General features: G+C 41.0%; 2 protein-coding genes across 2 annotated transcripts; one reads left to right on the top strand and one right to left on the bottom strand.

The window, feature by feature from the left end:
- Positions 1 to 1,592: 1,592 nt before the first annotated feature.
- umad1 (UBAP1-MVB12-associated (UMA) domain containing 1) lies at positions 1,593 to 21,798 on the bottom strand. The gene is made up of 4 exons (XM_069715114.1): positions 21,609 to 21,798; positions 21,170 to 21,258; positions 15,608 to 15,693; positions 1,593 to 4,710 (listed from the first exon to the last, which is right to left on the bottom strand). The coding sequence occupies exons 2-4, from the start codon at positions 21,249 to 21,251 to the stop codon at positions 4,447 to 4,449; spliced, it is 432 nt and encodes a 143-aa protein (XP_069571215.1). The 5' UTR covers positions 21,252 to 21,258; positions 21,609 to 21,798; the 3' UTR covers positions 1,593 to 4,446.
- A 153-nt stretch (positions 21,799 to 21,951) lies between these two features.
- rpa3 (replication protein A3) lies at positions 21,952 to 24,077 on the top strand. Its single transcript, XM_069715115.1, has 4 exons — positions 21,952 to 22,223; positions 22,304 to 22,378; positions 23,693 to 23,804; positions 23,890 to 24,077. The coding sequence occupies exons 1-4, from the start codon at positions 22,125 to 22,127 to the stop codon at positions 23,970 to 23,972; spliced, it is 369 nt and encodes a 122-aa protein (XP_069571216.1). The 5' UTR covers positions 21,952 to 22,124; the 3' UTR covers positions 23,973 to 24,077.
- The last annotated feature ends 3,018 nt before the right edge of the window (positions 24,078 to 27,095 follow it).

Raw genomic sequence — 27,095 nt, 5'->3', positions numbered from 1 at the left:
AAACATAGATGCCGCATCCTCCAGGTTATCTGTGATGGAAGCATTAATGCTGAATGATATATTCAGGTTTTGGAGCAACATATGCTGCCATCCAGACAACGTCTCTTTCAGGGAAGGTCTTGTTTATTTCAGCAGAACAACGTCCAACCACATTCTGCACGTGTTTAAAATCTGCATGGCTCTCTAGTAGAAAAGACTGGGAGAATGGGACAACATTTCACTTCCAAAACTCCAGAAACTGGTCTCCTTTAGTTCCCAAACATTTACAGAGTGTTGTAAAGGCAATGCAGCACAGTGGTGAACATGACCCTGTCACAACTTTTTTAAGAAGTGTTGCTGCCATCAAATTTAAAATAAGCATATATTATTTTGTCTTTGGTGTATTTGCAATAAATATGGGTTTGCATATTTTGCAACTCATTGCATTCTGTTTTTATTTATATTTTACACAGTATAGTGTATTTAAACAGTTGTATTATAGTGGACGGCACAGTTGCCTCACAGCAAGAGGCTTCTGGGTTCGAACCCCGGCCTGGAGCCTTTCTGTGCAGAGTTTGCATTTTCTCCCTGTGCCTGCGTGGGTTCTCTCTGGGTACCCCGGCTTCCTCCCACCGTCCAAAGACATGCAAGCCAGGTTGATTGCTGATTCTGGAAAAAATACCCTTAAGTGCTAATGAGAGCATGGATGGTCTTTGTTTCTGCCTGTCTCTCTGTGTTGGCCCTGTGATGGACCCGCAATCTGTCCAAGGTGAAACCTGCGTTCACCCAAAGTGAGCTGGGATATGCTCCAGCCCCCCGTGACCCTGTTCAGGATACAGAAGGTATAAATAATGGATGGATGGAATTACTGGATTATCACAGAAAAGTTCCACATTGACATAAGGCAATTCCCAAATCTAGTTTCAAGTTCAGACAAACTACAGTCTAGGCAGGGCAAACAAATCCCACTTCCAGACCATCAAGTCAAAGCTAATGAGTTCCACATCGAGGCAAGTGATCTCAGATCTAATCGCAACCAGGATCAACAAGTCCCTAGTTAAAGCTAACAAGTTCCAGTTGAGGCAGGTTACATCCAAAGTAAAGCTCCAAGTCAAGACTAACGAATTCCAGGTCAGAGCCATAAAAAAAAAAATCCACAGCAAAGCATGTTAAGTCCCAAGTCAAGACCAAGAAGTTTTAAGTCAGGACTAACAAATCCAGATTTTAAATCAAGACACCAAATTCCAAACTCAAGACCAGTACCCTCACCAAAATAATCAAGTCACACATCAAGGCTGACCAGTCCAGGTAACAAAGTCCCGGTCAGAATAGGTAAGTCTTACATGTTGTTTGGATCCTAAACACTATCGCTCGTAAAGCAATGCATGGAACGATCAGACACCGATGTTCTTTGGCCTTGGACTTTAGTCCACATCTCCTCTGAAGTTTTTCATGTTTTTTCAGTATAACCTGATATATTTCCATTTCTTATCACTTTGTCAATATAATTCCTGCAAATCAATAATCATAGAACAGCACCTAAATGATTGAATGTTGTTATACCAGATCATAAAACATTTCCTATATATACAAAGAGTTACAAGTTAAACGACACTTTTCAAATTTATTTATTGTCATCCACAGTCAATGTCAAGGCCTGACATTAACAACTTCAACAGATAACTCAGGGAATTAAAAGGTTCAATACAAATATTTTAGTGGGGGTCAAAGGCACAGGAGGTTGAGGAATCCAAAATCCAAATCTGATCATGTACAAACAATCAATGACACCAATACAGCATCTGGTAAACTGCTGGGTAAATTCATGACACAGTACAAATGTGTTCCTTCCTCTGCAAATGGCCAATGCTTATTTTAAAAGTTTGTATTTCAAAAAATAAGTCAAAAGAAAATAACACATCACAATTGTAAAAGATGTCAATGCAGCCAAATTCATGTGATCTGTTAGGAAGGATGCACACATCAGTCAAAGAAAACAATATGAATGAAAGACAAGGTGAACATCACTATATGTGTTCCAGTGTTTACCAGGAGGAGGCCTAACCGTTTGTAACTTGGTTTATGCAGTTTCCTGAAGGTCTAACATCAAAGCTGATTTTCAAATAATGGCCAAAACCTTATGAATGAGCTGTATGAAAGGCTGGTAGCTAACAGCGCCTGTGTAAACTACCTGCACTGTAACAGCTCTTCTCAGTAAATTCAGTATATTGTACATTTAAACTGCACTGTGACACTTTATTTGAAGGGGTGTGACTTCCATGCCACCATCATAAAGAGGACACCTGTCAGTGTCTTTGTTTTGATGATGTAACTCTATAACTCTAACCCTCACTATTTTCCAACAGAGTCATGAATCACTACTTTGACCTCACCTGCAGTGATACAAGTCAGGGTTACATGTTTATGACAAGTTCTGTTTACTAGGTTAATGTCATCACAACAAAGACAACTCAGTGTCATAAAAATGACATAACTGAACTAATGTCACTTAATGGCCAACATTCATAGGGACTCCTTCATGTCAGGTGTCACGTCAGTCTTCAAGTAAAGTGTTCCCAAGTGCACAAATTATACTGGTAATACAGAGCCGAGTCATCCTCTTCCCTCTGCTGCTCTGAACGTTAACAGAAAATCTAGTTTCATTCAATCATTATTTTCAGTTGTTTATCATGCTGTTTATTGAATCAATTAAGCAAATGTCAGTAAAACTCAACTGGAAGACTTTTAATTTGAAACTCAGGAAGTTTGAGTTTCATTGACAGTAGCTCAACAACCACAAAATCAGCAAAGTGCAAGGAACTGGGGATAAGAGAATGTAAACTATGACGGGACTCTACTGCTGTTAATTATTGAAGTAGAAGCTTTACAAACTGATTCCAATCAAGACATCAAAGTCCAGACAACAGGTAAACAAGGAGGAAGAGCTGAGCTGTTCAGTGAGAGAAACAGATGCTTTGCTGACTTCTAAACAACGGCAGGTGTCTTCACATGATGTGAACTCTCAGTATCAATTAAAAAAGATAGGAAAACATTCATTAATGAAACACGGGCAGTGTAATAAACTCTCAGGGATATATAGAGTACAGTAGATGCTGTCATGACTCAACATGATTACAGAAGTAAAATGTGCACCAACTGAAAAGGCATGACTAATGGCATGTTTGACTGCACTCTATGAAATATATGTCAAACACATGAAACGAAAGGCTCGGAAAAAAAAATACAGAACGAATAAATAAAACAATAACCTCAAGCTGGATCAAAGGGAAGGCCATATTCAGGGAGGAAACGTCATTTTCATTGGTTGTTAGTCAAAAACATGACTGTGGCATGAAGTGCTACATATAAAGTCAAATATATAAATGGCATCATATCAAATTATGAAATAAGAGCTGTAGTTTGTTACAAAAGTCCTGTTTCACTTTATCATTCACACAATGTTGCAGCTCCTACATAAATAGATTATTCAAAACTTCTGAAAGGAATTTGTTCAGTGATTCTATTGAAGATTTTGAAGATTTTGTTTTAGTGTTATTGCTTCATCATCTGGGTTCCACATCCTCAAGTGGTATCTAATGAAGTCAGGGTACTTTCTTAGTGTCTCAACTGTTTCCACACAACAGACAGCTCGAGGACTCAGGAACAGCATGCAATAAAATACAGACAGTCTCTTTTAGGGAATTTACAGTTTAGTACAACCTGGGACTTGTTTTGTAGTTTGGGCCACTCTGTGGGGACGTGGAGCATCAGTCTGGTGGGACCCAGAACAGGTCGGTCAGGACAGACTAACACAGAGACCTAAAGCGTACTGTACCTGCATGTTGATGGGTATCAGAATTTGAGCAGTCAGGCATAAGCTGTAAAATTGTCACCTTAAGTCATTTCTACTGGTTATCACTGCTTCATTCAACTTTTTCTTTCAGCACCATGTTCCCAGATGGCAGCACTTACCTCGGTGACTGCAATGTGATCACGATGGATTAAAATGATAGCCAAGCTACAAAAATGGGACCCAAGTTGTAATAATGTGGAACTTTCCTTTAACTAAGTTAGATTGTGTCATCGTAGCACACTGTACATCACTGTATCTACCATGTGCCTCCACATGACAGTCATGATGTCTTTATCAGTCATGACACTAATGCCATACCTGCAGTGGAGGTAAACGGCTACGTTCACACTGGGAGCAACTGGAGGAAGAGAGTCCAAACTGTTCACCATCCAGCTGTACATTCACTATAATGCCATTTCATTTGATTTCAATGGCTCAGCTTTCAAAGTAGATAATAGACAGGATGTTCTCAATTACTGATTTACATTACTGTGATTTGAATGAGGTTTGATTTGTTCATATCGTAAATTTTCCTGTCCAATATGTTGCAGATCTGAGATTGCTCATCATGACTCATCAGTGTGAACTCATGATGATGTTACCATGGAAACAGACTAGGCATTATGAAGCACCGAGTTCTCTAAAGTGAAGTCGTACTGAAAGTTGGCCAAGTTGTAGTTTATGTCCCGGGACAGCAGTACATCAGGGATGAGGGGGAATCCGGCCTGCACGACCAGGACATGAGGAGCCAGAGTGAAGGGGACGTCCCCGAGGAGATCTGGGAGAGCGGCAGCAGCTTCCATCGCTGGGGGCCCCATGTTTGGTAAAGCTGTAGGGAGCTGTGTGTCAGCAGGTTGAGTTGGAGTTGGACAGGATGACTGGGGGGAAAAGGAGACATATTTATTGTCAGTGTTGACAGAGATATTCTTTTATACAGTTGCTTCAGAAAATATTTACACCCCTTCTCTGTTTGCACTGTTTATCTTGTTGTAGATTTAAATTTAAATGAGCAAGACCGACTTTTTTTTTGGACAAAGTGAAAACGTGTTTAGACATTTTTGCAAAGTCATTAAAAATCACATTATTCAGCCCTTAATTCAGTACTTTGTAGAAGTAAGGCAGCAGTTAAAGCTTCAAGTCGTCTTGGGTAAGTCTCTCGTCATGCACGCCTGGATTTGGGTAGTTTACTAAATTTTTCTTGGCAGATCCCGTCACGCTTCGTCAGACTGAATGTGAAGTATCTGTGAACTTCCTTCCTCAGGTCTCTCCACATCTGTGGAGTGTTAATGTGGGCTCTGGCTGGACGACTCTCGAGCAGTTAGAGACTTGTCCTGAAACCACTCATGTCTTGGCTTCACGTCATTGTGGTGGTTGAAAGTCAAATGTTGCCCCCACCCCGGGTGGAGTGCACTCTGGTCCCTGCTGCTGGGAAGCATGATGCTGCCACCACCGTGCTTCACCATGCTGATGGTACAAGAAGTACCTGCCGTTTAGTAGACATAGTCTTGGAGTTCAGTCCCAAAGTTTAATTTTTGTTTTGTCAGACGAGAGGAACGGGTCTGCACTAACAGAAAAGATATGTGGACAAGCTGATGTTCAATTGTAACTTTGGATAGTAACTTCAATATAAAATTCTGCATTATTCTACATAATATTTTTCATACTCTTTGTAATAAATCTTCCTGGAGTTGATGAAATGCTTCCAACAATTTGTTTTAATTTTTAGCAGCTGAGAGAAGAACCTTAATTGACTTGTGCTGTGGGAGTTCATCAGCAGAACATCCGATATCTAAAGTTTAGTATACGTACAGACTGAGTTTTTTCACTTTGTCAGATCAACATCTTTGTTCTCAGTGAACACTTCAGTCAGGACACACACAAAGGTTCCATCCATGTATTGCACCAATATGGATGTCAGTTTGGTGATGTGATGCTTGAGAACAAATCGGATCCAGTAATTTGTACTGTACCTGCGTGGTGTTTGAACAAACTAAAACCGAAGTCACACAATAACACAAACTAACGAACCGATGGCAACTCCTGAGTTCAGTGAGATGAAACCCTGTTTTTGACAAGGGAGTCGGCAGCTTTGAAAACAGCAATGTGTTATGTCTCCAGTTCTCCCTGTGAGAACGAGCTGTCTGACATGGTAAAGCAGTGAATCCATCACTGCACGCTTACGTTACTAAAGATCTTTTTGGAACACAAAAAAATGGCGGGATTTGCTCCAACAGTTTTTAGAACTACGAAAATCTACTTTTTATGTTTATTATGAACAGGTTACTGGGTGGTGAGATGTGGGCGGAGTCATGTTTTAGATTTAATTTGTTTACAGTACGACACTTACGTACACGTTATCCCTAATTTTTGCAGTTTGGGAAAAACAAAACTTTAATGCTGTCAAGACCTGAAAGCATGTTGGTGAAGCTTGTAGCATACTCAAAAAGACTTGAGGCTGTAATTTCTGCCAAAGGTGCTTCAACAAAGTATTGAGCAAAGACTGTGAATACTTATGTACGTGTTATACAGTGACCCCTCGCTATAACGCGGTTCACCTTTCACGGTCTCGCTGCTTCACGGATTTGCATCGTGCATTGTGTTCTGCATTCTGATTGGCTGAACAGTCTCTCCGCTTCTTCTCTACCTGTTTGTCAATAACGTTGCGGTTTAATATGTACACGTACGTAAAACAGCTTGCCAAATTAAAAATAATCGATGGTGGCATGTCGGTTTATAAGAATCTTTTTGCCCAGAAGAAAAAAGAGCGACAACAACTACCGATAACTATGTTCTTCTCTCGAAAAACCACACCTGCACCGCCGGCTTTAGAAGAAAGAACCGCTGCAGAGCGGAGTCAGGATGCAGCAGCTCAGTCAGAAGAGCAGTGAAATACACGAGTCACTATTTGTCCTACTGTACTTTGTATTTGTTTTCATAATCATTTTTCATTTCCTCCCGTTCTAATCCAATGACTCGGGTCGCAGTGGGGCGGTGCCGATCTCAGCAATTTGAAGCCTTCAGTTCGTATTGATGATTAAAATTATTATTTTACAGTACAGTAGTTATTTGTAAAAAAAACATTTATGCAGTACTTTTATTTGTTAAACAAATGCTTGGGCCTGTAAAAAGGTTTTGTTCTTTGGTTTCAATGTATTATGGAGTATTTCATTGTATAATAATTGTAAAAAAAAAAAAGGTTACTACTTCACGGATTTCACCTATCACGGTCTCTATTTGGAACGTAACCCCCGCGATAAACGAGGGTTCACTGTATTTTCGTTCTTTATTTTTAATAGATTTGCAAAAATTTAAACAAACTTTCTTCACTTTATGATTATGGGGTATTATGTGTGGAATTTTGAGGAAAAAAATGAATTTAATTAATTTTGAAATAAGGCTGAAACATAACAAAATGTGGAAAAAGTGAAGCGCTGTGAATACTTTCCGGATGCACTGTATCTCTATTCTGTCCTTTTCTCTCTCTGCTCTCCTCTCACCCCAACCGGTCGAGGCAGATGTTCTCCACCTCTGATCCTGGTTCTGTCGGAGGTTTCTTCCTGTTCAGAGGGAGTTTTTCTTTTCTTCCCTCTGTTGGAGGTTTTTCTCCCTTAAAGAGGAGTTTTTTCCCTCCTAGTTTATGTGGAAATTGTTGAATTGTTGGGTTTCTCTGTATAATGTTGTAAAGTCTTGCTGGAAGGACTTTAATGTGTTAAGTGCCATGACCCATGTTGTGATTTGGCGCTATATAAATAAAATTGAATTAAATTGAATTAAATCAGAAGGTGTTGCCAATTGAGTTTTTAGAGGCACAGTAATCTCTGGTCTCGTGTTGATCCCAATGAATGCCAAACATGTACAGAGTTTCTGTTTGTAGTCTCACAAACTGTGCAGGAATAGAACAAGTTCCATCCCTTAGAGAGCAGTGTTCCTATGACCAGTGCAGCGACTTGGACGCTCAACATGTGAAACAGTTTCACTTCCATAGCTGACTAAACAACATTCATATTTTGATTGTAAAATCAAACAAAAACAACATCCATTAGGATATCATTGTGGAATTGGATGCTCTAGAAGCCTTCCTGAATTAATTGAAGAGGTTAAAAGGTTTTACATGGTCAGTGCTGTTTAAAGCACAGAGGGTGACAGTGGTGTGTGTGTGTGTGTGTGTGTGTGTGTGTGTGTGTGTGTGTGTGTGTGTGTGTGTGTGTGTGTGTGTGTGTGTGTGTGTGTGTGTGTGTGTGTGTGTGTGTGTTGTGGCAGTTTGTAAGAGTGGCATCAGAGATTTACATATTCAGATAGCTCAAATATGAAAATCCCAACCTGTGTATCTTGTGACACCAGCCTTCACTTCTGTAAGTGAGGAAGGAAGGAAGTTCTGCAGGTGTGGTCGCCACCATTAGTCATTAGTGACAACTGTTAGCTGAACAGACACACAGCATTCCCTCAAACACAGCAGCAGAGACTTCAGGGGGAGGAGATGCTTGAACAGTGAAGGTGGACATAAACGCAAAAACGTCTTGGCAAAACTCGTTGGTTTGTGGGAAAAGACAGGAATGTTTGTCGACATGTTTTTCATAGAGCTTGTGGTTGTTTCATGAGTGTGTCTCATGTGGAGGAGGTCTTTCTTTTCACTCAGTCTGTTCCTGTTCTGCCTCCTGAGCCATGCAGGATGTGAAACGGATCCAGCAGCAGATTTGAGACGTTGTTTTGCACTTTGACTTGTAATTAAAGACAAATGTGAGACTAAATGCAGAGATGTTGTAACAGGAAATAGTTGTTCCTGTGCAATTAAAAAACAGGGAGGGTGGAGCAGGGAGGCAGGCACAACCAAAGCACACAACAAAAATACAAATCTGGGAATGACTGTGGCAGTGAACACACAAAGACTGTTCATCACTTCCCATGTTTGTGAGCTGAAGTCAGGGATCCACAGTGCCAGTAATTCACTCGCATATGTGATTAAAACAGACTTGTGTGAGTTGGAAAACCTTTAGGAGCAGAGTGTGCGTAAAGATGAAAACCTCCCGTAATTTGTTGTTACAAACGTAATGTCGCCTACCAGCTGAATAACTGGGACTATTAAATGTGTGTGAAATGTGATGTGATAATGTTGTGCACCTGGTGGCTGCAGTCAACACACTGACCACCACTCACTTCCACAAGACAGTGTTATGCTGAATCCTTACGGAGCCCAACAGGGTCCCGGCAAGGATTAGTTTGAGCATTACTTTTGCGTTCCCTTGTAATAAATTTTGTGTTAGCTCACAAAATGTGTTAGCCACATGTCTGTTTGCACTCAGCTGCTCTGGTCCTCATGAACAGTAGTGTGCTGGTTGGTGAGATGTGACTTAACAATCTGAATAGAAATTCAATTTTTGACAGTGTCAGTGGACACTGACATTAAATCAAACTCCACTGACATTTTCCAAAAAGGAATTATGACATATTATGACATCATTTCAAATGACAATATTTTTTTTCCCTTGATATAGACTAAAAATTATTGTTGAATCTAATGATAGAGGATGTGTATAACCTAAAGTGTTCTTAAAAGAAAAGATACAGCATGTATGGGTGGCCTTGTAATGACCGAGATAAGAGTTTAAATATAAAGGGAGTGAAATTTCCCTGTAAATAGCCAGAGTTGGAAATTGTGGGTACTACTCATCATTCTCATTTGATTTTTATCATTTATCATTTTAAATGGCTTTCATCCCCAGAGCCAAAGGTACAGTTGTTGAGCTGTTGCTGACTGAACTAGGGATGTTTTTCATGTGGAAAAAAACAAAACAAAAACACAGCGCAATGAGGCGAGATGAGGTGGAATGAGGTGGAATGTGGTGGAATGAGGTGGAATGAGGTGGAATGTGGTGGAATGAGGTGGAATGAGGTGAGATGAGGTGGAATGTGGTGGAATGAGGTGGAATGAGGTGGAATGAGGCGAGATGAGGTGGAATGAGGCTGAATGAGGGTGAATGTGGTTGAATGAGGTGGAATGTGGTGGAATGAGGTGGAATGAGGTGGAATGTGGTGGAATGAGGTGGAATGAGGCGAGATGAGGTGGAATGAGGCTGAATGAGGGTGAATGTGGTGGAATGAGGTGGAATGAGGTGGAATGTGGTGGAATGTGGTGGAATGAGGTGGAATGTGGTGGAATGAGGTGGAATGAGGTGGAATGTGGTGGAATGAGGTGGAATGAGGCGAGATGAGGTGGAATGAGGCTGAATGAGGGTGAATGTGGTGGAATGTGGTGGAATGAGGTGGAATGTGGTGGAATGAGGTGGAATGAGGTGGAATGAGGCTGAATGAGGGTGAATGTGGTTGAATGAGGTGGAATGAGGCTGAATGAGGCTGAATGAGGTGGAATGAGGCTGAATGAGGCTGAATGAGGTGGAATGAGGCTGAATGAGGTGGAATGAGGCTGAATGAGGTTGAATGAGGCGGAATGAGGATGAATGAGGTGGAATGAGGCTGAATGAGGTGGAATGAGGGTGAATGAGGCTGAATGAGGTGGAATGAGGCTGAATGAGGCGGAATGAGGCTGAATGAGGTGGAATGAGGCTGAATGAGGTGGAATGAGGCGGAATGAGGCTGAATGAGGCGGAATGAGGGTGAATGTGGTTGAATGAGGTGGAATGAGGCTGAATGAGGTGGAATGAGGCTGAATGAGGCTGAATGAGGCTGAATGAGGCTGAATGAGGTGGAATGAGGCTGAATGAGGCTGAATGAGGCTGAATGAGGTGGAATGTGGTTGAATGAGGCTGAATGAGGCTGAATGAGGTGGAATGAGGCTGAATGAGGTGGAATGAGGCTGAATGAGGCTGAATGAGGCTGAATGAGGTGGAATGAGGTGGAATGAGGCTGAATGAGGCGGAATGAGGCGGAATGAGGTTGAATGAGGCTGAATGAGGTGGAATGAGGCTGAATGAGGTTGAATGAGGTTGAATGAGGTGGAATGAGGCGGAATGTGGTTGAATGAGGTGGAATAAGGTTGAATGAGGCTGAATTCAATTCAATTCAATTTTATTTATATAGCGCCAAATCACAACATAGGTTATTTCATGGCACTTAACACATTAAAGTCCTTACAGCAAGACTTTACAATATTACAGAGAAACCCAACAATTCAACAATTCCCACATGAACTAGGAGGGGAAAAAAACCTCCTCTTTAAGGGAGAAAAACCTCCAACAGAGGGAAGAAAAACTCCCTCTGAACAGGAAGAAACCTCCAACAGAACCAGACTCAGAGGTGGAGAACATCTGCCTCGACCGGTTGGAGTGAGAGGAGAGCAGAGAGAGAAAAGGACAGCATAGAGATACAAGAGAAGAACTGTTGGTGGAGACAACAAGCGCAGAGCAGAGACATGCAGCTCCATGACGGGACATCTGGAAAAGAAAGAACAGAAACTACGCGAGCGAGGGAACTGAATGGAGACAACAGACAATAAGAAAAAGCTATGGGAGAGAAAAAGATGGTGAGGTATGAGTCAGTTAAAGAGTAGGAGGAAAGAAAAGAAGCTCAGCATGTAACAAGGTCCCCCAGCAGCGTCGGCCTATAACAGCATAACTAAGGGTTGGTTCAGGTCTTCCTGAGCCAATCCTGAGATATGATGGACCCTGGTCATGTAGGGCTTTGTAAGTCATCAGGAGAATTTTAAATTCTATTCTTGATTTAACAGGAAGCCAGTGAAGAGAAGCTAAAAGTGGAGAAATATGATCTCTCTTGTTAAAACCCATCAGTACTCTTGCTGCAGCATTTTGGATCAGCTGCAGGTTTTTAATGAGTAATTTGGACATCCTAACAACAAGGAATTACAATAATCTAGTCTAGAAGTAACAAACGCATGAATGAGTTTTTCTGCATCACGCTGAGGAAGGATTTTCCTGATTTTATTATTACGTAGATGAAAGAAGGCAGTTCTGGAGATTTGCTTTATATGGTGGCTGAAGGACAAATCCTCATCAAAGATGACTCCAAGGTTCCTCACAGTTTTGCTGGAGGCCAAGACAACATCATCTAGAGTAACTAAGTGATTACAGAAAGAGTTTCTGAGGTGTTTAGGACCAAGTACAAGAACTTCTGTTTTGTCTGAATTTAGAAGCAGGAAGTTTTTGGTCATCCAGGCCTTTATGTCTTTTAGACAGGCTTCAAGTTTTACTAACTGATTAGTTTCATGTGGTTTTATAGAAAGATATAGCTGAGTGTCATCTGCATAACAATGGAAGTTGATGCAGTGCTTCCTGATGACATCTCCTAATGGAAGCATGTACAAAGTAAAAAGTATTGGGCCTAACACTGAGCCTTGTGGAACTCCATAACTAACTCTTGTTTGTCTGGAAGATTCATTGTTGACATGGACAAACTGGAATCTATCTGATAAGTAGGATTTGAACCAGTCTGATGCAGTTCCTTTGATCCTCGTAACGTCTTCTAATCTCTGTAATAAGATCGTATGATCAATCGTATCAAAAGCAGCACTGAGGTCCAGAAGAACAAGTACAGAGACGAGTCCATTATCTGAGGCTAATAAAAGGTCGTTAGTAACTTTCACCAGAGCTGTTTCTGTGCTATGATGAACTCTAAAGACTGAAAATCTTCAAACAGATCATTCCTTTGTAAATGATCAAACAGTTGATTTGCAACAACTTTTTCAAGGATTTTAAAAATAAACGTCAGGTTGGAAATTGGTCTGTAGTTTCCTAAAACAGCTGATCAAGAGTCGGCTTTTAAGTAAAGGTTTAATTACAGCCACTTTAAAAGCCTGCGGTACATAGCCGGTTTCAATAGATAGGTTGATCTGATCTAATATGGAAATATTAATTAAAGGGAAGACTTCCTTAAAAAGCTTAATTGGGATGAGATCTAACAGACAGCTAGAGGATCCAGGTGAAGAAATCATTCTAGTTAACTCACAGAGCTCAACAGGAGAGGAATTTTCCAAGTTTACATCTGGTCCTACAGTTGCTTCCAGGGCTGCTGTGCTTAACATCACATCAGTGATGGTGTCAGGAAGGGTCTGCCCGATTCGCTCCCTAATAGTGAGAATTTTATTAGTGAAGAAGTTAATGAAGTCATTACTGCTGAGAGCTGAAGGAATAGAGGGCTCAACAGAACTGGGACTCTTTGTCAGCCTGTTACAGTGATGAAAAGAAACCTGGGGTTGTTCTTGTTGTCCTCTATTAATGATGAATAATATAAAGTTCTGGCCTTACGAAGAGCTTTCTTATGTAATATTAGACTATCCTTCCAGGCAGGTGAAATTCTTCTAAATTAGTGGAACTCCATTTCCTTTCCATCTTTCTAGTCGCTGCCTAGCAGAGCGTAGTTCTGAGTTGTACCATGGAGACAACTTCCTCTGGTTCATGACTCTCTTCTTCAGAGGGGCGACATCATCTGGAGTTGTAACAGAGATACTGCAGTGTTTTCTACCAGATGATCCACTTGTGTGGGACTAAGATCAACGTAGATGTCTTCCACTGCTTTAACACACGACATCGAAGAGGATAAACATGTAACTGCTTCCTTAAACTTGGCCACGGCATCATCTGACAGACATCTACTGTAGTGGGATTTATTCCCACATGCTGTGTCGTCCATTATTGTAACTTCAGATGTTAATAAGAAGTGGTCCGACAAAACAGGGTTTTGAGGAAATACAATTACATTTTCAGTTTCCATGCCATACGACAGAACTAGATGGAGGGTGTGGTTACCACGGTGACGGGGTTTATTTACATTCTGAGAAACGTCTATAGAATCTAATAATGAGCTGAAAGTAGAACTGAATGAGGAATGAGGCTGAATGAGGTTGAATGAGGCGGAATGAGGTTAAATGAGGCGGAATGAGGCGGAATGAGGTCGAGTGAGGTCTAGTGAGGTTGAATAAGGTTTAATGAGGTCGACAGCAGCTCTGTTTGTGAGCTGTAAAAGTAAAACAATGAGAAATAAGAGGCCAAAAGAGCCTCTATAGACCCGAGATGAACTACAGAGGCAGTGTGTGTTCATCTACAATCACCATCAAGCTTTCAGTGGAACTCAAGCAAAACAAACTGCATGCTTAAACTGCATTTGACTTAAAACGCTAAAAGCCACTGAAGAGAAGAGAACATCACTGTGTTTAGTTTGGTTTGATCAGCAGAAAGGAGGAAACTGTTCCCCAATTTGTTTTTTGTTTTGGTGGTGCACACGGAGGCTTGGAGGACGATTTTCATGTTGATGTCATTGCATCTCAAAGCTTCCTGTTGCACCATGTGATTTAAACTGAGGGATGAAACGAAACTGTCTGTTTGACATGTGAGGGCTCCAGGATGCCACATGGACCATAAACACACACACACACACACACACACACACACACACACACACACACACACACACACACACACACACACACACACACACACACACACACACACACACACACACACACACACACACACACACACACACACACACACACACACACACACAGGTGTCCCACTTTGTGTGGACTGCACAGCATTTATTTGTCTTGTCCCAAATATTGAGATCATGTCCCACATTTTGATTGGCTCTAGCTACTGATGAAACTGATAGATTATACATAATTTTATAAATTTATCATTTTATCAAAAATTTACCAAAATGAGGTTGATTGTAAATGAAAAGTTTATGAAGAGTGAAAGTGTTCCAGATGTTTGTATTAAATCCAGTTGAACTTATATACTCATAGATGGCCCTCATTTACTCTAAACTGTCTGTAGGTGTGAATGTGAGCAGGACGGGTTGTAAGTCTCCATGGTTACCACAATTTCAAACACATTGCAATCCACAGTGAAGTGAACACAATCAATTCTTATTGAAGAAACTCTGGAACTGTAAAGAGCTGCTCTGAAACATTCTGTAGTAGAATGTTGATCTGAGATTAAAGGAAGAGAACCTGATGATGTCACAGAAGAATCTGATGATGTCACAGAGAAGAATCTGATGATGTCACAGAGAAGAATCTGATGATGTCACAGAGAAGAAACTGATGATGTCACAGAAGAGAACCTGATGATGTCACAGAGGCGAACCTGATGATGTCACAGCAGAACAGTAGAAGTTGAGCTTCAGAAGTGTCAGGAAACATTTCCAACTGGTCTGAACAACATCTCCCAACAGCAGGTTCATGGTGAAGACAGCATGAAGAGCAACGCAACCAAACACGCAGCAGAAAGTTGCATCTAAGAAAAGAGAGCTGCAGTTTGTGGACACTGAACAAACTGCAGGTACGACGTGCTGCCTTCTACCGCAGGATCTCCAGTTCAATGCTGCTGAAGATGATGGACAACAGCATGGTGCGTGGTGTAAAAAAAGATCTACCAAACTGTTGATACATTGAAACCCAAAGATGATTCTCAGAAAGATGAGGAAACAGTAGCTGTAATAACTCCTGCTGACTGTGCAGCATCCCAACCATACAGCTCAGCAGACTGTGGTGGAGAGCTGCACCACAGAAAATCGTTTACTGTCAAACTTCACCTTCCTTTATTCTGACTGTGTTTACTTCATGTGGGAGTTTGGAAAGTTGCATTCAAATGAAATCCATTTGAATGTAGCTAGGATGATCAGCTACCGGCCTCGAAGCTAAAACACTCAAAGAGAATCAAAACAGGAAACCGAGGCTGCGGCATCTCATGACAACAAAGAGCTCCCTCCCTCTTACAGCTCTGATGAACGTGTTTCACAACGCTGAGTCTCAGGCTGAAAGATCAACTTTGTATTGTGAAGTGAAAACCTGAACAAACTCACCTTTGAAGGCTGCACGACGACATTTGTCGAGTGCTGTGCGATGTTCATGGTCTGCATCTTCCTCGTCTGTTCTTCAACCGTCTCTCCTGCACATCACATAAGACAGATAGCAGACAATTTACTCAAACATATACTGAAGAGAGAAGGCTTGTTATTATTATTATTAAACCTTTTTAATCATGTGGTCTCACTGAGATTGTGATCTCTTCATCAAGAGAACAGGAACCATCAGAGTCAGGCAAGCAAACAACTAACACAACTGGACACACCAACAACAACAAATATAAGACTCACAAATAAATCAATTACTAAAGTTTTACCTACAGCAGGTATAAAGGACTCCAGTTTGAGGGCAACTTGTTTCTCATTCTAAACCAGTTCTGACAAGTTTTGCGAGTACAAACAAAAGATTGAAGGTCCAGATCCGTTCTGTAGTTACAACATTTTAATGTTCAGGGTCCTGAGGTCGTTTGGAGACTGGAATATTAGAGCTTTAAAAATGAATCAAATCTGATTTTATTCATTTCCTTGCTGCACAGAGTACAATGATGAAATGTGTCATTTCGCATAAAGCACTATGATCAACAGGGTCTAACGCCTGGAGTGATGACAAGTTAGGTTTGCTTTTATTTATTTTTTATGTTTATTGGTTTTACATTTTACAGATGAGTACAATACAAAAGTAATACATACACTTTGTGTTTTAACAACCTTAAAAATAACTAAGATAAAATAAAGCTAAAGAAAAAGAGTTCAGTATAAAAAAGATGGATTGAGTCGGTGTGTCCGAAGAAAATGACGATGACTGGAGGTCTAAAGTCACTTCAGAGGACATTTAAACCTTTAGATTCACCACATGCCAGGAAGAGATCTCAAATTGATCAGAAGAGTAACAGAGTATAAATCTTAGTTTCTCTAGTTATAGGTGCCGATGACATCTCTTAACCACGCAATATAAGAGAAATCTCCGGGTTTACAGTTCAGGAGAATCAACCTGCGTGCTGGTAACATTACAAAGGTTGTAACTGTGTAGTCCAGTGCTCTAACAGGACAAGCCTCAAAGGATTGGGCTCAATTGAAAGCTCAAAAACATCCGAGTTTGGAAAATAGATTTCCAGTAGTGAGACAGCTCGGATCAGAGCTGGAACACTTGCGTAAGAGTAGCAGGGAGCTGTCACATCTGGAGTTTACATTGGGTTATATTTTGGCGAGTTTTACTGTGGAATAATGAAGACTATGTAATACCTGGGAAATGTTTGTTTTTCAGTCATGTTTTCAAAATTGAAATCTTTACTGCAGTTAGAAAAATAGCCATTCGGGTGTCTAATGTCTGTATTTATGGGCAGAATTTAAAACTACTGTTGTTTGGAGGGCTGCAGGCAGCTCGCTCCAGTCATCCTCATACATGCAGTTTGCATGCTGTTTTATGCCTCATTGCCCCCGAGCTCTAAAACGGAGGTGGATGGTACAAAGTTATAACCTATAAACCTACAATAGTCACATTAAAAGACAAACGCCAGATTATGATTAATCAGAATTCCCCTCTAAATTCCACATACGTTTTTGATGGCTGTATTATTCTAATGTTGGTACAGAATCATGTAATCTTATAGCACCACAGTACCGAGGATAGATCCCTGTGGCACTCCATGTCTGTACATCCGGTTTTGAATGAGCATCATCAGCAACAACAGTCAACCAAGTTCAGATGAGTTCAGTTATCAAACTCCTCAGACATCTAAAGAGCTGCTTTTACACTGTAAAGTTGATCTTCTGTACATAATTAAATAGAAACTAAGAGCTGCTTGCAGTGTGTCTGAAATGTGAAGCATTATAGTGACCAATGTAAACTGAGTAACTTGTAATATAAAGGACTTCACCATGCAAACACTATGTTGTGATCTATTGCTGGGATTTAACTTCCTCCTAATCTCATAACACAATAAAAACGTAATTGACCACAACTGCTCAGTAACAAACTTCACATCTCACCTGTTTCCCTTTTTACAGTTTAATTCTTTATCAGAGCTTCAGACAACAGGTAGCATGACTGTCGCACAAAACAACAAAAGAGATAATGCGCTCAAAATTAATTTGCAGTATTTAGAACGAGGTCAAGGAGGAGGATTATCCGAGCTGTACCAGAGGTTTTCTGATCACACTCGTGGATTTGAAGGTTTAAGGACTAGTGGGACTGAGCAGAACCCTGAGCGGAAGTTTATGTGCCCAGATCTGAGCAGCTGCATATCATTCACGCTGACACCACTGACTCCGATCTCAGCTCCATGTGTCTGGACTGCAGCTTCAACAAGGCCCAAAGACGGTTTACAGCCACGTAGATCACATCTACAGTCATCTGATGTTCCTCTGCTGTCTGCCATCTCAACCGTTATTCTCGTTGTAGATCATATTTGCCAACCTAAAATGATGACGGTGAGTGTGTGAGAACGTGCACGTCCATATTTGATCAACTGCTTTTGTTTTAAAGCTTTGCGCATACAACCATGTTTCCAAAAAGGTTGTATAAAATGTAAATAAAAACAGATTGTGATAATATGCAAATCATATAAACCCATATTTAATTGAAAATATACACTGAGGCACACTAAATGTTACCTACACTTTTCAAAACAAATAAATAAACCCCACTTTTTTAACATCAAATACTACTTGTGGTTATCCTGTTTTGCATCGACTTTATTCTGTAACTGGTTTAATGTCTTTACTTCAGCACTATTTTACAGCTGTTTTATGTGTCTGTATATGCGAATTCCTTTAATTGATTGTTAACCACTTTGAAAACCTATTTGTGTTGTCAAAAGTGAAAGTGCTGAACAAATAAAGATCATTGTAAATTATATTTTGGATTGTTACCAAAAAACCATAGGAGACCTTCAGTGTGTGTTATAAGTTAAAGGTTCTGAGGTCCATATGTACCATGATAAATCACTCAGTTTGCCACCTGGTGATATGGGTGGACAGCACAGATGCTTTTTCTTTTTAGAGCCTTCATCAAAACATGAGTATTTTCTGCCTGGACAACCAGAGACAGACATGATAAGATAAGGGACATGACCACAGCAGGACTGACCAACAGCCTCACCCTGCTGCAGCTTTCCACAGCCTCAGCCTGGCCTGGTCTGGTCTGGTCTGGTTGTTTGAAATAGTGAGGAGTCATGCTTCTATTACTTAGTCTTGAAGAGACCATCAGTTCAGATTTGGACTTCTCTGTTCAGATCAAATTCACCAGAAGCTCCAGAGTGAAGAGGAAAACTCCCTTCTTGAGGACAGTTACACTCTGCAACTCTTTCCAGTGTCCTCCAGCTCCACTGAAACCACTGAGCATATTACTTGAAGCTGTATATGCTGACATGTCAGAGTATGTTGAAATTGAACTATTTCTCATGTCATTACTAATCATGAGGCCTCTTCACTATGACAACAGGTCTACACAGTGAGCAGGGAGTTTCCAGCGAGCATCTGTGAGCTCAGCTGGTTGCCTCCGTCTGAGAGAGAAAGCCTGGCTCTGACACTTGTCCTCCTCCGCCAAAAATAGCATGCAGCTCCTGACCATCTGTTTCTGCTCCACCAGCTCCTCCAATTAAATCCACGACACACATTACCAGCAAACAATACTGCACTTCTCCTGGAGAGGAATCCAAATAAAGTTTGATGTAACATGAACCTTGATCTATGTGGATTTTTGTAGTAAATCCAGACAGCTCAGTTATAGTGAAGTGGAAGGACACAGGATAAGGATCAGTCTTCACCCATCACATGTGGAATAACACCGACTACTACGAGGCAAATCGAAGAATAAATCTCATCCCACTTGTTACATTATGAGTATTATGACCAACAGCCCGCCTGCTGACTAAATTTGAGCATTGAAAACATATCTGTCACTTTAAAGGGAAAAGACACAACGTTTTACGTGGATGTCCACGTGGATACGTGGATGTGTTGATGGTGAATGTAGTGACTTGAAGCGATAAATTCCTCCGTGCTGTTATAGCAGCTGGGAGAGCTGAGCTTTCCTGCCGACTCGGCCATAATGACAGTGCCTACATGGACCAGGATGCACTGCGCACAACCTTATGACACCTAACCCTCAAATCTTCTGTTCGCAAAGTCTCTTCCTTTTTACCACCACTCAACAATAAAAACCGATGAGCAGGCCGACCGTATTGTTGACAGAGAGCCAAGGACAGGAGAGAAAGTGGGGTTTCATCAGCAAGTATCTATATCTGTAGCGTTAGCAGCTGGCGTAAACACAAACAACACAACATGTTCAACAACAAAAAAACGCATCCAATATTAACTTGTATCTCCACCTAAACAGCTTTAGGTGAAAACAACACTGACTCCGTGTTGCTTCGGCCTCTCAGCTCTGTTGGCGTTCGTTGTTTGTTTCAGTTTACCGTCAGGAGAGAGCAGTACAACATTCATGCATCATAGCGCACCAACAGGCTCTCCTGGTCAGCGTCAGTGAACGCATCCATCAACAACCGCCTGCTCTGAAGCTCACAGCAGCACAATGGTTCCATTTCAGGGGACAGTTTAAGCAGAGACACCACCAGTGGCTGTTTGTTTTCAGCAGCTCAGTTTCTGGACGGTCCCCGCTGGACATCGTCCCTCAGGCTCTCTCCACTTCACGGTGAAATGTTTACTCGTCCACAACATCCTCTGCTCTCATGTGCTTGACATGTTCACGGTTGGAGACGTAGCTCGCTGCTGTCCACGACAACTAAAGTGTTTTTTTTTTTTTAATTTAAATTGGCCTCTATTGCACCCCCTGGACACCCACACAGCTCAGTGAACTTGTGTTTCTTCTTTGCCTCCAACTACATCACCGTCCATAATCAGTGACAGAGTGCTGGAGGAGCGACCAGTTTTGGAGCTGCTTCCCAAAAAAAGAGAAGTGGAGTTTCAAACCAAAGTGAGGATTTTGTGAAATCTATTTCGATTGTGTCACAGTGTGATAATCATGAAATCAGGAGAATAACAGGGATCCAGCCTTCCTCTTCTAATATTGCTTTCAAAGTCACAGTACGTCTGTAAAGTTTAGCATTTCATGAAGTGGTGCATGACAGAGCAGTAGTGAAAGACCTCATGAAAGATGTAACAATATTTAGGAAACATTTCGCTTGCAGTTTTGTGTTATTATGAGCTGAAAAACAGTCAGCATCCCGTCGTACTCCACTTTTTGAAGTTAGTTTCAAATTCTAGAGACGTTATGAAAAGCCTGATGTAAAATGAGTTTTGCATCATTAATAATCTTTCAGAGATCACCAGCTGCAGGCTGACCCGTTCTTAAGGCAGGACACGCTACAGGACATGAAGGAGAAGCCAAACTCCATTTTGCACGGCCGTGCTTCTAGTAAATATGACACACAGACAGTTCTGTTTCATCAGGAGCAACCCGCTCACTACACTTCAAGAGTCTCACTGCTTATTTACTGTTTCAGAAGTAGTTGCCAGCTGGTGTTTCATATGTCAGCAAATCAAACAGCAGAACAAAGTGCTGTCAGTCTCACTTCGATAGAAGTGGATGTTTCTCACCAATGATAACGAACCCTCCATCGACTTCCTTGTCAGCTGTTGACTTCTTTGAGTCCTTACGGAGTCCAAGGAAACTGAACATGGTTCTCCTGTGAGCAGAGGAAATCAAAGGTCAGATGTTCGTCGTGGAAGCGTCGTTTTAGATGTTAGCTTTGGTAAAGGATGGACTAGTTGCACTCAAATCCAACTGTCAGAAAACAGAAAACAGGACTTCATTTCAAAAAAAAAATTCTACCAACAAAAAATGTAAAAGAATTCTACATTGCAGCTGGTTGTTGAAGAAGGATGAGACACAAATGCAAGACTTTCTGCCTGCAACTATTTTGTCGGCGTAACTTGTTTTTTTGTTTGTTGAATATGACACCATAACATGCCTAGTCGCCTTTTGTAGCTTCAAAACAACAGCGATGCCGTCAGAAAGTGATGCTGCCGCTCTTACTGTCGTGTCTGCGCTCATGCAGTCACTTCATGGCTCCTCGGGCTGTTGTGTGGACTCAGTTCGGTTCCGGCTCGGTGTGTAAATCTTCTTTTCGCTCTGCTGCTGTGAGCAACAGTAAAACCTACTAACGCTTCCGTGTCGACTTTTCTGTTATCCTTGTTGTGGTGTGGTGGTGACGTCACTGACACCAATGTGGTCCGTGTTCGTGTAGAAACAGCAAATGGCAACTACATTTCTGCCTCAAATTAAGCTGTCGTTAAGATGTAGCGGAACTGTTCATTGGTGTTTCCGGGGAAGAGAATGTTAGAGTACAACAGTTATGTCGTAATCGAAGTTGGAGGCGTTCGGTTTTAACCCCCGTATTAGCCGTAACTACACGCCCCGCGAGGTTTCATTGCAGAAGCAGGTGCTCCGCCCGCCCGGGCTGCCGTAAGTTTAAAAGCATATAACTGAAGGTTTCCCGCGCGGGGGAACATTGTTCAGAGTTCAGCAACGCCATATAAGCAACCTGTGGAGATGGCGGCGATGTTGGACATCCCGAAACCCAGAATAAACTGCTCGATGCTGTTGCAGCACATCAACCGAGCGGTCTGCTTCGTCGGACGCGTTGGAACGGTCAGTCTGCAGTTTGAGCTTCAAACGGAGCTGCTCCGTGAACGTCGGTCACATCCAGTGTTTTATTTGTGCGTTTTCAGGTTAACCCGTCTGGAAAGACGTTCACTGTCTCTGACGGAGACGGAAAGACCGCAACAGTGGAGCTGGACGAGCCTGTGAGTCCCCGGAGAGCACCGCTGGCGGCGGCGGGCCTTTCGCCGTGACATCATTGTGATTGTTTTAATATCCAGGTTGAAAAAGCGTCTTGTGTGGTTTCACAGAAAGGTTTTAAAGAACCTTCAGCCTGCTGTTCCAGCAGTTTAAGGTCTAATGTGGTCTAGAAAACAGTGAAATGACCTTCTTTCTTTCTTTCTTTCTTTCTTTCTTTCTTTCTTTCTTTCTTTCTTTCTTTCTTTCTTTCTTTCTTTCTTTCTTTTCATTTTCACAAATGGAATAATGGTTTCACGAAATAGATGTGCGAAACCTGTGTAAATGTCAACATTAGTCATCATTATAATGATGATTATTACTGTTGATAATTCTTTGACTAATACAAACAAAGACGGTTGTTTGTAAGAGATGTCTTTTCTCTGTTGATCCGGAGGACGTGGAACTACTTCTTCTTCTTTTTTTTTTCTTTTTTTTTAACTATATCACTTTTAGTTTGTTTACATTCATGTTACATTGTAAATACAAAATAGTATGTTTATGCTTCGATAATTAAGTTACTTTATGTTTTCTGATGTCATAACTTGTTGTTTCATGGTCCCTGGAATACCCTCAGAACAAACAGTGACCTTCCAGGTGTTTTATAGACCTGTAGTTGTTTATTTTCCTACAAAACAGACATCATCTCCATCACAGAGTCCTGGAAGTCTCAGCGGTGCCTGTGAGCCACAAACCGGGGTTTCGTTCTGATGATAATACATTTGGGACATTCAGGAAGAATGAGTTTTTCTCTGCAGCCTGACGACCTGATATCAGATAGCAAACCTGGAGTCGGTTTACAAAATGTGATGGGTTGTTGCTGATAAAACCATCCCACAAAATTACCTGCACCTTAATCACCTACAACATTTAAATGTTTCATACACAATAAAGTGACACTTTACAACACAGCACACCGATCCGGGCCAGCTGGCAGGAAGTCCTGGATGGAGATCAATAGAGCAGTTCACAAAATGCTCCTTCAGAAGCTCATTTCTGTGTTTACTCTCAGACCTGAAAACAAAATGTTTAGAATGATTCAAATCCGGTTTGTGTTTAGCTGATGTATTCTGATTTAGTTAGTTTGACCCAGCAGTCATATAAATAAGAAATAAACCAGATTTATCTTTATGTCTGATGCATGCAGTTTGATTTTTTTTTTTTTTAATGAAGGGAGTAGAAGTGATTCCTCACCAAAACACCTGGTAGACCTTTTTCAGTCTGTTGTTGAATCAACACACCGAACATGTTGGTGCTGTTAAAATCCACTTCTTCTTTTCCAGCTTGAGCAGGAGCTGAGCGGCGTCGTGGAGGTCATCGGTATGGTGTCCACCAAAGGGGCCATAATGGCCACCTCGTACAACATGCTACGAGAAGACAAGGGCATCCCTTTTGGTACGTCTCATTTTATTGCTGACTCAGCATCTGTCACGCAGCAGCGTTCATCGTTGTGACTTCCGGTACGTTCTGTCCGTCTCAGATTTAAACCTGTACAACGAAGCCCTGAAGGTCATCCATGATTTCCCGCAGCACTACCCCTTCCAAGTGGCCGCCAGCGGATGAAGCTCGCGTCAACACCGTGTTCTGTGTTTGTGTTGTTCCTGTCAGTCTGCAGGAAAAACTGATTTGTACAAAAGTTTTGAAATAAAATAAATAATCTTTAATGAACACATCTGATGGGAGCTTTCTTTTTAACGAAGTAATTTTAAATCAAATAAACACTGTTAATTTACAAAACTGAAAACATTATTGTGAATGAAGCTACAGGAAGTTCTATATTTTAAATGTTAATTCTAATACAGCAGATGCTCTTTATCGGTTGATTTTTTATTTTTTTATTTTTTTTTCCTTGTGTTGTCATTTGGTCTTTAAAATCTCAGAAGATGGTCAGAAATGTCCTCCAGTGTTTTCCCAATGTCCAAGAGAAGCCCAAAAAGTTTTGTTTAGTCCACAATCAAAATATTCAGTGTATTATCATGGAAGGAAACAAATTATTCACATTTGAAAAGCCAGAATCAGAATTTCATCTTTTGTTTTCATGAGTTCAGGTAAATGATCAAGTTTGAGGTCATAGTTTGATGTGTTACATCATAAAACTGGTGTTTTTTTTGTTTTTGTTTTCCTCCTCTCAACAGTACTTATGCACATTTAGTTGAAATAATCCAAAGAAGCAGATGGCTTTAATACTTTTAATACCGTCAAATCACACAAACAACTTTCAGTTAGTTTTCAAACCTTTCAGACTCGATCCAGAGCAGCTGCTGAACCTGCGGAGGGTTGGACGCTGGTGACGCTTCTCTAAAGTTCTGTTCATGAGGTAGCTTCACTTCAGCTGCCCTGATAAATGCCTGTGATGAATAAAATCTTTTAGAATTTAGACAGAACATATTGAGTGGGCTACGTACTGAAATCACATCAGCCTACACTGTACACAACACCTCTGCAGGCTGTAGAATCAGTTTGCTTTTAAAGCTGCGGTTCCCGACCTGTTGTGCCTGTTATTGCTTTCCCACCTGAGACGTATTCTGTAACTATCGGTGTGCAGGTGGGTTCAGTTCATTTTGTGTTGGTACAGCACAGTACAGGTTTGGTGCCCCTCGTGTATCTGTACATACCTGTACATACCTGTACATCCATGTCAGAGCTTTCTGTTGCCTCCTAATACATTGTGTATTTCTGAGGCCCTGAAGGGTTACAGTGTAGAACATCACTTAATTTACTCACTTTCATGTACAGCTGTTTCCAGGTGTTACAGCAGAGTCAGTATGTACGTATCAATCAATATCTATTTGATTGGATTTTTAATCACTTCATAATATTGATCTTTTTTTAGAAGCCCCAAAGTCTCTCATTTTCACCCCGGCAGCTGCAGAAAGACCCCCTGAGGTACAAGTCGTACCCTTTGTTGGAAACTAAACTGGCAGCAAATTCCTACTGTGAACATGAGCTCTACTGAGCAGCAGGGGGCAGTATGAGCAGAGAAACTGACCTTCAGCTACAAGTCAGACAGAACAACAGAATTAAACTCCATCAAAGCTGTCTAATCACAGAGAAAGATTTGTACCTACTGAGAGCAATACATGGTGGCAGCATTAAAACAGGTACCCTGAGGAAACATGTCTTAATATGGTCTTTGTATTGCAAATATTTGAAAAGCTGCTGCCACATGAAAACCCCAATACTACTAACACTAAATTCACAGCTGGAAACCGTTTTAATTATTTAAAATACATACAATACAATTTTTTTTTAAAGAAAACAATATTTAAAAGAAATGTAGTATTGTCTTTGATGAACATATGACATGGTTACCTGTATGTACCTGAACCTGATGAAACCATGAAAGCTATTTAAAAAAAAAAAATGCATTTCAATTTTGTATTACATTCTAAAACATGTTTTAAACTGAGCAAAAAAAAATCTGAAAAGTCCTAAAAATGACTGTAAACTAGTGAGTGTAAACCTCACAACAATATTCAAGATTGATTGTTTAAAATCACTTGAATTAAGATCGGAATGTTCTGATTTTAAAGCACAACCACCAAAACAAATCACAAGTCTTGATCACAGCTGACTGCCGGGATAGAAAACTGTTCCAGAACCTGAACCCACGTCTACATTCAAGTGGACTCATGCAGAGTGAGGACAGGACCATCAGTGGGGCAGCGTACTGCTTCCTGAATCACTCTTTTTAAATACGCCTTCATATTATCTAACATCATGGCACCAGCTCGGTGCGGATGCTCAGAGCAGAGCTCATGGATTTGATTGGCAGATGAGAGGCGGTGCTAATTCTAACAAGAGAATCAATCAAACCCAATCTGAGTGCATGCTGCCAAGTGAATGGAGCCTGTCCAGACACAGACAGAAGGCATTCCTGTGCAGAGAAAAGATGCAAAGCAACAGAATGAATGTTATATTCTAGCTTTTTAATAAAAAGAATACATTCAGCATTTGTAATTTAATTACATATTTTTCCCAGTAACTGTAACTGTTACAGTAATGTTTATTTTCTAATTTATTACATATCATTAGTTAGTGTTTTAGATATTATGTGTTATTGCCATTCCTTTTGTTCATTGTGGGACTGCTCAGTGATGCTCTCCTGTCCGATCATTTAGGTTATTGCACTCTGCTGGTCTACATAAACAGACCTGCTGCCTCTGTGAGGTCACTCTTTAAAGGACATCAGTGGCTGCTGCACCTCCTCAGGGCTGGCTGACCTGGGACAGACACATTAAACAGACTGAAGTGTCCTGCTGGCGTCTTTGTTTGTGCCCATTTAGAAACCTTTGTTGCTCCATGTCTCTTTCTCTTCACTTCCTGTTGTCTCATCTCTGTTTGCTGTTGAACAAAGGCAACAAATACTCCAATTATTGAAGCGAAGGTGTTAAATAATCAACATTGGCGTGGAACAGTCGGAGATGTTCGAACTTCGAGTCCCTTTAAAAAGGTTCAAAACAGCCACACCCTCCACTTCCCACAAGCCAGGTAATATCTTTTCATTCAGAACCCCAGTCTGTAACTCAGGCTAGAAGTTTTTCTTCTGTAAAACCTCAACACTTTGTTTCTCTGGACTCCCAAATTCTTCAAACTGTATATAGCAACTAATGATATCTTTTTTATTTATGTTGTTGTTTTGTAAGTGTCAGTCAAAATTTCCTAAAGAAATGTCTCGCTATAAAC

Source organism: Brachyistius frenatus, unplaced genomic scaffold (assembly GCF_029030835.1).
Source record: "Brachyistius frenatus isolate BFR_SWC_R1_liver_20210118 unplaced genomic scaffold, ASM2903083v1 Contig_138, whole genome shotgun sequence".
Classification (NCBI taxonomy): Eukaryota; Metazoa; Chordata; class Actinopteri; family Embiotocidae; genus Brachyistius; species Brachyistius frenatus.
The sequence above is the reverse complement of the archived record's forward strand: the minus strand, read 5'-3'. Positions and strand labels throughout refer to the sequence as shown.